General features: G+C 47.3%; 1 protein-coding gene across 1 annotated transcript in view; it reads right to left on the reverse strand.

Moving 5' to 3' along the window:
- The window catches only part of LOC134443100 (ELKS/Rab6-interacting/CAST family member 1-like), a 142,142-nt gene that overhangs the window by 76,826 nt on the left and 55,316 nt on the right, over positions 1–10,000 (reverse strand). The window contains exons 8-10 of the mRNA XM_063193034.1: positions 8,903–8,995; positions 6,286–6,453; positions 716–883 (exon numbers count right to left, since the gene is read on the reverse strand). Of these exons, the coding sequence (XP_063049104.1) occupies positions 716–883; positions 6,286–6,453; positions 8,903–8,995 (429 nt within the window). The remainder of the gene's footprint in view (positions 1–715; positions 884–6,285; positions 6,454–8,902; positions 8,996–10,000) is intronic.

Consider the following 10,000-nt stretch of genomic DNA (forward strand, 5'->3'; position numbering starts at 1 on the left):
CACACGCACACGCACACGCACACGCACACGCACACGCACACGCACACGCACACGCACACACACGTCTATTAAGCTCTATTGCTACTATAACGCGTCATTGATCCTGAACTAGTAATTAATGCGGTCTGGTTAAACCGGGCTATATGCACTAGCCCACTGAGTAAAGACTTTCTTGGACTTTTTTAAGTCAACTGAAGTGCCTGAATCAAGGACTTTCCCTCATGTTTTGTTACTATTGGTGAATTGGTGTGTAATGATAACCTCGTAGTTTTGTAGTTAAAGAGACATTTATTTGATCGTAGAAATGTTTTACAATGTTCATCAGTTCTCAAACAAGTCATCACCAACACCATTAGTGAGTGGTCATCAGGGACGCCGACAATGGGGGGACAAAGGGGTCAGTTATCCCGGGCCCAAGGAGATTGGGGGGGGGGGGGAAGGCAGAATTGGGCCCTCATTACATTGCATGTATTGGATGGAGGGGGGCCTTAAAGTGTTCTTTTCTTTGAAGGACTCGTTTTTTCCTCTTAACTCAATTGAACCCTAGGAAAAATAAATAAGGCCTTCAGGCGCAGGCGCAGGCGCACACACACACACACACACACACACACACACACACACACACACACACACACACACACACACACACACACACACACACACAAACAAGCACACACACACACACACAAGCACACACACACACACACACTCTCACCTTCTTCTGTTGCACGGTGACCTTGCGTTCTTTGACCTCTAGCATGTCCTTGAGGTCGTGGATCTCTCCTCCCAGAGTTCCCTTCTCCTCCGCTAGCTCTGCAAGCTGATTGGCCTTCTTGCTGAGCCCCGCCTCCTTCTCCTCCAGACGCAGACGCAGCGCGTCCACCTGCGCGCACACACACACACACACACACACACACACACACACACACACACACACACACACACACACACACACACACACACACACACACACACACACACACACACACACACACACACACACACACACACACACACACACACAAACGTACACATGCGCACGCCGCACAGAAATACACACATACACCCAAACACGCACACACACACAGAAATAAACAGACGGTATTACACAGTCAGACAGATACATACAAATGAGCTGAAGAGAGGATTACGTGAGCACTCATGTTTTAACTTTCTTTCTTTTAAAATTCTTCTCACAGTCACACCGGGGACACATATGTGCAAATTTGGCCAAGTGAAGCGAACCTCACCATTCATTCCTATGAGGGAGTGGAATGAGGGAAAGCATGAGGGGATGCAAGCGAACAGGAGCAAAGCGAAGCGAAAATATTCAACCAAGCTTAATATTATGCAAATGAGGAGAGAAGGTCGCTTGCGGTGGCCAATCAAATCAACAACATAAATGTTTCAGCCTATTTGATTCGCCGCGATGACCTGATGACGGTTGACCCATTGATGCTGGATGTTGCGTTGAGCAACATTAGCCCTGGCGCCTGGACCTGCACGCAACACTCTGGCTCATGAGATTTGAGACAATTTTATCACAAATCTTGGAATGTTAGAGCTGAATGAACACATTCTAATGCAAAATGATTGTCTTAGTGTTTTATTGCAACTTTTTAATGTGCTTTTTATGCGTTTTTATGTGCTTCAGAGGGTGAAATATTTCGTTCTTTAAAGGCTGAGAGCAACTCTTTTTAAAAAGGGCTTAGGCATTCAGCAGCCTTTTTTGCAGGTACTTTAGGCATCAATGGGTTAAGCTGTCAGAATGGAACAGTCAGAATGGAACTATCAGAATGGAATTTCGCCTCTCTTCACGTCGCTCGATTCGCCTGCATGTGTCCCTGGCGTTACACACACACACAGTGGCGGAACCATTACAAACAGGGCCCCAGGGCAAAACTCGGATATGGCCCCCATACAGCCTGCCATGGTCATGATGGGGCCCCCACCACCAATAGGGGAGGGCTCTGGGCCCAGGGGCAAATGCCCTGCTCGCCCTGCCCATAGCTCCACCTAGGGCTGCACGATTATGGAAACATTTATGATCACGATTATTTGGGTCAAAATCATAATCACCATTATTAATCACGATTATTGATTTTTGTGGAATTTTGTAAAAAATTATAACAAAATGAAATATAACCAAGACTGAATTATGTACGGGATGAGCAAAATAAAATTAATTGTAATAATTATGTAAAAGGCAATAGCGTGAAACTTAGGTGAACAGATTTCTGGCCAGAAACACCAGCCTGTTGAAAAAGGTAGGTCTGCACACTGCCGATCAGCTCCATGGCATATGCCTGATGAAGATCCAGCGTGATCGAAACGTTGCTTTTTAAATAATAAAGTTTATTTTTGGAGCTGATCGGCAGTGTGCAGACCTACCTTTTTCAACAGTCTGACTTTTTTGTCTGGCACCTGCAACAAGTGTTTTTGGATGTGCGCACCCTACCCAAAACTACTACCAGAAACACCAGCCGGTCAGTATGTTCTGGCTTCAAGGACGCTCTCATAGGTAGGTCACTGTTGCCACGATTAAAATCACAATTTCGATAACACGATTATATCGCAATTTTCTATTATTGACGATTAATTGTGCAGCCCTAGCTCCACCCCTGCACACACACATTCCTATTGCAGCCGTGCAAGCATTCAAGTTCTCCAGCTGCTCTCACTAGTCCAAGTGCTGTCTAGTGCCACAGTGCCCCCATGTGGACATCTGCATGCACTACACCACAGACCCACATATGTAACAGGATCAAGTCAAGTCAAGTCAAGTCAAGTTTATTGTCAATTTCTTTACATGCACTGGTCATACAAAGAATTTGAAATTGCGTTTCTTGCTCTCCCATGCAGACATAGACTAATCTAGGTAAGGACATAGACAGTATAGACATAGACAGTACTCATACATGGACATAGACAGTATGGACGTAGACATTGCTCATACAGACATTTAAAGTGCAAGACTGGACAACAGAAGACTTGTAGAGAACATACATTAAGAGGAGGTATTTTGTTGTTCTTTTTTCTAAAAGTCCTTTATAGCGTTCTGACATAGTAATAGTAGCATTTGAAGAAATAAATAATTAAAAAAAAGGTTTTTATTAAATACACCAGCAGCAGTATGTGTGTGTGTGTGTTTGTATGTGTTTTGTGTGCGTGTGTGCGTGTGTGTGTGTGTGTGTGTGTGTGTGTGTGTGTGTGTGTGTGTGTTTAGTGCAGGTAGAAAGTGCGGTGTGCGTCTGTGTGTGTGTACCTGTGTATGTGTGTGTGTGTGTGTGTGTGTGTGTGTGTGTATGTGTGTGAGTATGAGTTGTGTGTCAGTGTGTGTATGTTTGGGTTTAGTGCAGAAAGTGCAGTGTGCTTGTGTGTGTGTGTGTGTGTGTGTGTGTGTGTGTGTGTGTGTGTGTGTGTGTGTGTGTGTGTGTGTGTGTGTGTGTGTGTGTGTGTGTGTGTGTGTGTGTGTGTGTGTGCATGTGTATGTTTTGAGTTAGTGCAGGTTGAAAGTTCAGTCACAGATGTAGTAGTGCAGGTGGAATGTTCAGTCGCAGATATGGTGGTGGGGATGAGGGGGGGGAGCGTTGTCAGTGGCCTGGCTGGCTAGAGGCTGACAGTGAAGGGAGAGTGGGTTGAGTGTTCAGTATCTTGATTGCTTGATGCATCGTGCTGCTTGCAAGCCTGGTGGTACGGGAACGGAGGCGCCTGTACCTCTTTCCAGAGGGCAGGAGGCTGAACAGTTTGTGTGCAGGGTGGCTTGTGTCTTTGATGATCATCAGTGCTTTTCGGGTGAGGCGTGCGGTGTAAATGTCCTGCAGGGAGGGGAGTGGTACTCCAATGATCTTCTTCGCTGTGTTCACAACACGCTGGAGTGTCTTCCTGTTTTTCTCCGTGCAGCTTCCTCCCCACACTGTGATGCAGCTGGACACGACGCTCTCTATGGTTCCTCTGTAGAATGTTGTCATGATGGAGGGTGTAGCACTTGCCTTCTTTAGTTTGCGCAAGAAGTAGAGACGCTGATGGGCCTTCTTCGCCAGTGATGTAGTGTTGGTGGTCCAAGAGAGGTCGTCGCTGATGTGCACTCCAAGGAACTTGGTGCTGCTCACTCTCTCCACAGCATCACCGTCGATGGTCAGTGGTGGCAGTTGTTTTTGGACCCTCTGAAAGTTGACAACAATCTCCTTGGTCTTGTTGACATTCAGCAGGAGGTTGTTGTCTTTGCACCATCTGGCCAGCAGGTCTACTTCTTCTCTGTAGTGGGTCTCATCGCCCTTAGTGATGAGGCCCACCAGTGTTGTATCATCCGCAAACTTCACTAGATGGTTAGTGCTGTGGGTCGTTGTGCAGTCATGTGTCAGCAGCGTGAACAGCAGGGGGCTGAGAACACAACCTTGCGGAGCCCCCGTGCTCAGGGTCAGGGTGCTTGAGGTGTTATTCCCTACCCGTACTGCTTGTGGTCTCTGCATCAGGAAGTCCAGCAGCCAGTTGCAGAGGGAGGTGCTGAAACCTAGTTTGTCCAGTTTTCTGATGAGTTGTTGTGGTATTATGGTATTGAATGCTGAGCTGAAGTCAATGAACAGCATTCTCACATATGAGTCTTTATTGTCCAAGTGGGTGAGGGCTGGATGGAGGGCAGAGCAGATTGCATCCTCCGTGGATCGCTTGGCTCGGTATGCGAACTGGTAGGGGTCCAGGGTGGGGGGTAGGGTGGCTTTGATGTGTGACAGGACTAGCCGTTCGAAGCACTTCATGATTATGGGCGTCAGTGCTACAGGACGGTAGTCATTGAAGCATGATGGTGATGATTTCTTCGGCACGGGTATGATGGTAGCAGCTTTGAAAAGTGATGGGATGACTGCTTGCTCCAGAGAGATGTTAAAGATGTCTGTGAAGACATCCTTCAGCTCTTCTGCACAATCCTTCAACACTCGGCCAGGTATGTTGTCTGGGCCAGCTGCTTTGCGTGGGTTGATGGTGGCCAGTGTCCTCTTCACACTGGCAGAGGACAGGTACAGGGGTTGATCATGGGGGGGAGGGGGAGTTTTCTGTGGATGAGTGTCATTTTGTGCTTCAAAACGGGCGAAGAAACTGTTCAGGTCGTTTAGCAGAGAGGTGTTGTTGTCACAGCTTCGTGGTGCGGGCTTATAGTCCGTGATGGCCTGTATGCCCTGCCACAGGCTCTGTGCATCTCTGCTGTCTTTGAAGTGTGTTGTTATTTTGTCCGAGTATTCCTTTTTTGCTTTCCTGATGCCCTGGGACAGGTTTGCTCTTGCTGCTTTTAGGCCAGCTACGTCTCCTGCTCTGAAGGCTTTGTCTCTGGCCCTCAGCAGTCTGTGAACGTCTCCTGTGAACCATGGCTTCTGGTTGGCTCTGGTGGTGATGCGTTTTATTTCTGTAACATCATCAATGCATTTTGTGATGTAGGAGGTCACAGTGTCTGTGTACTCCTCAATGTCAATGTGGTTGCTGTGGGTGGCAGCTGTTTTGAACATGTCCCAATCTGTGGTTTCAAAGCAGTCTTGTAGTCGTGACACGGATCCCTCTGGCCATTTTCTCACCTCCTTCAGAGCTGGTTTGGTGAGTTTTACCTTTTGTCTGTAGGCTGGCAGTAGCAGAATCGTTAGGTGGTCTGATAGGCCGATGTGGGGGATGGGCTTTGCCTTGTATGCTCCTTGTTTTGGGGTATAAACAAAGTCCAGGGTGTTTTGTCCTCTTGTTGGAAAGTTAACATGTTGGTGAAATTTTGGAAGAACTGTTTTGAGATTTCCGTGGTTGAAATCTCCCATGACCACTGTGAAGGCATCTGGGTGTGCATCTTGTTGTTCACTGATTCCCCGATGCAGCTCGTTCAGTGCCTCGCTTCTGGCGCTGGTGGTATTGCTAGGAGCGAGGTAAACTGCGACCAGTAGAATGGCTGCTGTGTGTGCACAGCTGTACTAGCAGAAGGACGTCAGAGAATATGATACGGCAAGTGTGTGTGTGTGTGTGTGTGTTCTTCAGCAGTGAGGGATTCCTTCAGGACATGCTATGCGTGTGTGTGTGTGTGTGTGTGTGTGTGTGTACACCTCTGTCTACAGTATAGTGTGTGTTTCATGTCTGTGTCCCTGTGTGTGTGCATGAGTTTGTGGGTGTGTACCTCTGTGCGTGTGTGTTCACCTCTGTGCATATGTTTGTGAGTGTGTGTGTGTGAGAGAGAGAGCGTGTATCCATGGGCTGTGTGTGTGTGTGTGTGTGTGTGTGTGTGTGTGTGTGTGTGTGTGTGTGTGTGTGTGTGTTCACCTCTGTCTGCAGTATAGCAGCCCTCTGTTCCTTGGCAGTAAGAGATTCCTTCAGTACGTCTACATGCTGCTTGCTGTCGCTAAACTGGTTGTTCAGCGTCTCCAGTTTGGTCTGCAGCCCCAGCAGCTCAGAGTCCTTGCGAGAGAGGTCCGCCTTCACCTGGTCAATCTAGACACACACACACACACACAAACACACACACACACACACACACACACACACACACAGAAGAGTGCGCGCCACACACACACACACACACACACACACACACACACACACACACACACAAGCAAACAAACACACACAGAAGTATGCGGCACACACACAAAAACGCACGCGCACACACAGACAGAGAGAGAGATAGAGAGACAGATAGACAGACACAAGCACAGACAGAAGTTAGATCAGGGTGGTCGATGTTTGTGTTAGAATGTTTGTGAGTGAGTGTGTTGGCTAGAGTGATGCTCGACAGCTCTGAGTGTGTGTGTGTGTGTGTGTGTGTGTAGCATCACTGCAGGCAGCTGGAGGGCGAATGCTCAGCCCAAGTGGCTTTTTATTGTGCCAATGAGTGACAGCCACACACACACACACACACACACACACACACACACACATTTTTGCCCAGAGGCAAATGGATGGGCTAATGGATGGTGTGTGTGTGTGTGTGTGTGTGTGTGTGTGTGTGTGTGTGTGTGTGTGTGTGTGTGTGTGTGTGTGTGTGTGTGTGTGTGTGTGTGTGTGTGTGTGTGTGTGTGTGTGTGTGTGTGTGTAGTGTGGTGTGGCTAATGCATTAAGTGCATTGAGTGGGTTTGGTTTAGAGCCAGGCTTAGGCGCTCGTGCAACTACATGGTACTTAAGCTCAAACTACACAACTTGCGATTTTGTGTCGAATTTTGAAGTCTGGTTGCGCCACACACATAAAGAGAAACGCAACCGTCAATCTTATCCCTGATCGTAAACACAGAGACAATGCCTAAAGTTCTATTTTGAGTCGTAAATATCAAGCAGTTTGTGATATTTGTCATGGGCGACTCAACCCGGAAAATTCTCTTAGAACGCTGGTCATTAAGAGGAAATCTTGCCCGAAAATCACTTGTGATGGTCCTATGGTCCTGATTGTTGTGTGTGTGTGGGGGGGGTTCAGCCGAGAATCGGTCCTATAGTTGTGTAGTTTGAGCCCAGCTTGAATATCTTACTTTAGACACAATACAAAATTGGGGCAATCACAATAGATATTACTGTATGTTAAAAACACATGATACACAATAATTTTATTTCCACACAATAATTACATTTCCACACAATAATTACATTTCCACACAATAATTACAATTCCACACATTTTGTAATATTTTTTATTTATTTGATTAGGTAAGGACTCTGAACCTGAGCCACAGCACTAACCATGAAGTGCAAGCACACACACACACACAGGCACTGGCACACACACGCACACACAGACTTAGGTGTGCATGTGAGCATGTACGTATGTACTCACGCGCCATGACGTGCAAGCACACACACAGGCAAACACACACACACACACTTGGGTGTGCATGTGCATATATATGTATGTACACACACGTGCGCGCATGCACACACGCATACACACAAACTTCCTCTCTCTCACACGCCATCATACAGGTTAGATGGTGGTGGCAGTGTGATGTGCTGTGCTGTGTCATCTACCATTCAGCATTCAACACGATGCTGCAACGCGTGCAGACAAACACAAACAAACAAACAAACAGACAAACAAGAGAGAGATAGAGCAGCTAGAAGCCTGTGGGGTTAGTTGGAGCCGCCAGCTGTATTCTCTACAACACTACAGGAGGAGAGGATAGGAGAGAGGGATTAGAGAAGGAGAGAGAGAGAGAGAGAGAGAGAGGGAGAGAGAGAGAGAGAGAGAGAGAGAGAGAGAGAGAGAGAGAGAGAGAGAGGGAGAGGGAGAGGGAGAGAGAAATATATATCGTTCCCAAAGGGCAGAGAGAGAGGAAAGATTGTGTTTGAGTGAGAGACTGAGAGAGAGAAAGACCATGATAAAAGTAAAGTAGAGAAAAGTAAATAACGAGAGAGAGAGAGAGAGAGAGAGAGAGAGAGAGAGAGAGAGATCCTCCTTTATCTGACCCATAGGGGCCAGGGCAGCAATTCTGAGCGCAGACACACAGGAGAGCATGGCAAGTAGACACGTGTGATTTAGTGCCTTTTTGAACGACACACTCTTCTGCCTATGTGAATGTGTAAATGTGCTTGTGTGAGTGCATCTTTGCTTGTGTGTGCATGTATATATATACTGTATGGGCATGTACGTGTCTCTCTGTTTCATTGCACGTGTCTGTCTGTCTGTCTGCATTCATTTGAATTTGTGCATGTTTGTCTGTGTGCATGTGTTAGAATTTGTGTGTTTGTGTGTGTGTGTGTGTGTGTGTGCTGAAAAGTTTGAGTTGGTGTGTCTGTGTCTGTGTGCATCTGTTTGTGTTTGTGCATGTGTGTTTGAATGTACGTGCCCGCACGCGCATGTGCTCGTGTGTATCTGTGCTCAGGCATGCGATTGGTTGCTTGCTGCTGGTGCGAGGTGCAGACAGGAAGTGAGGTAGGGGAAGGGGCGGGTCCTTACTGCAGGGGTTTCCTGCTGCAGCTCTGCCAATCGCTTCCTTAGCTCCTCCCCCTGGGTCTCGCTCTCACACAGATCCGCCTTCAGCTGCTCTACCTGTCAGGACGGGCCAATCAGCAACCACAATCACCAACTCACAGCCAATTAAGAGCCAATGAGCATCCACAATCACCAGATCACAGCAAATCAGCATCCACGGTCATCAACTCACAGCCAATCAACAGCCACGTCACCAACTCACAGCCAATGAGCATCCACAATCACCAGATCACAGCAAATCAGCATCCACGGTCATCAACTCACAGCCAATCAACAGCCACGTCACCAGCTCACAGCCCATAACCCATTGATGCTGGATTGACCTTTGGCGCCTGGGGCTGCAAGACGCAACATCCAGGCTCATGAGATATCATTTTTTCATGATTTTTCATTTGTATTAAAAATGTTGGTATGTTAGAGCTGACTGAACACATTCTAATGCAAAATGAGGGTCTTAGCTTTTAAATGCAACTTATGTCATGTTTTTATGTGCTTCGGAGGTTGAGATATTTAGGTTTTAATAGGCAAAGGGCACCTTTCCCAAAAAAGGGCTTAGGCATTCAGCTGGCATTTCTTGCAGGTGCCTTAGGATAAAACGGGTTAACAGCCAATGAGCAACAACAATCACCAGCTCACAGCAAATCAACATTCATGGTCACCAACTCAAAGCAAATCAACATCCACGGTCACCAACTCAAAGCAAATCAACATCCACGGTCACCATACACACAGCCAGTCAATGGGCTTGTTCGTGATGAAGCAGTGCTGCTTCAGCTAGGCAGTGGGCAAGTGCACTTTGCCAGTTTGGTGCATTCTGGTTAGGATTTTCTAACCACCATGTATCAAAGTGCGCATGCTCGCTGCTTAGCAAAAACATCACTGCTTCGTCACGAACGAGCCTAATAGCCAACGCCACACCACGTGCAACCAACCAATTAGCATCCACCTCCATCTCACGTGACCAGCTGCCGAGAGCCAATCATCCCCCTCGGCCATCTCAATATCTGTGTGTAGTGTCTATGCCAGCACAGCATCTGGTGGATGAGTGAGTCTATGTGACCG

The sequence above is a fragment of the Engraulis encrasicolus genome, unplaced genomic scaffold, assembly GCF_034702125.1.
Source record: "Engraulis encrasicolus isolate BLACKSEA-1 unplaced genomic scaffold, IST_EnEncr_1.0 scaffold_28_np1212, whole genome shotgun sequence".
Lineage (NCBI taxonomy): Eukaryota > Metazoa > Chordata > Actinopteri > Clupeiformes > Engraulidae > Engraulis > Engraulis encrasicolus.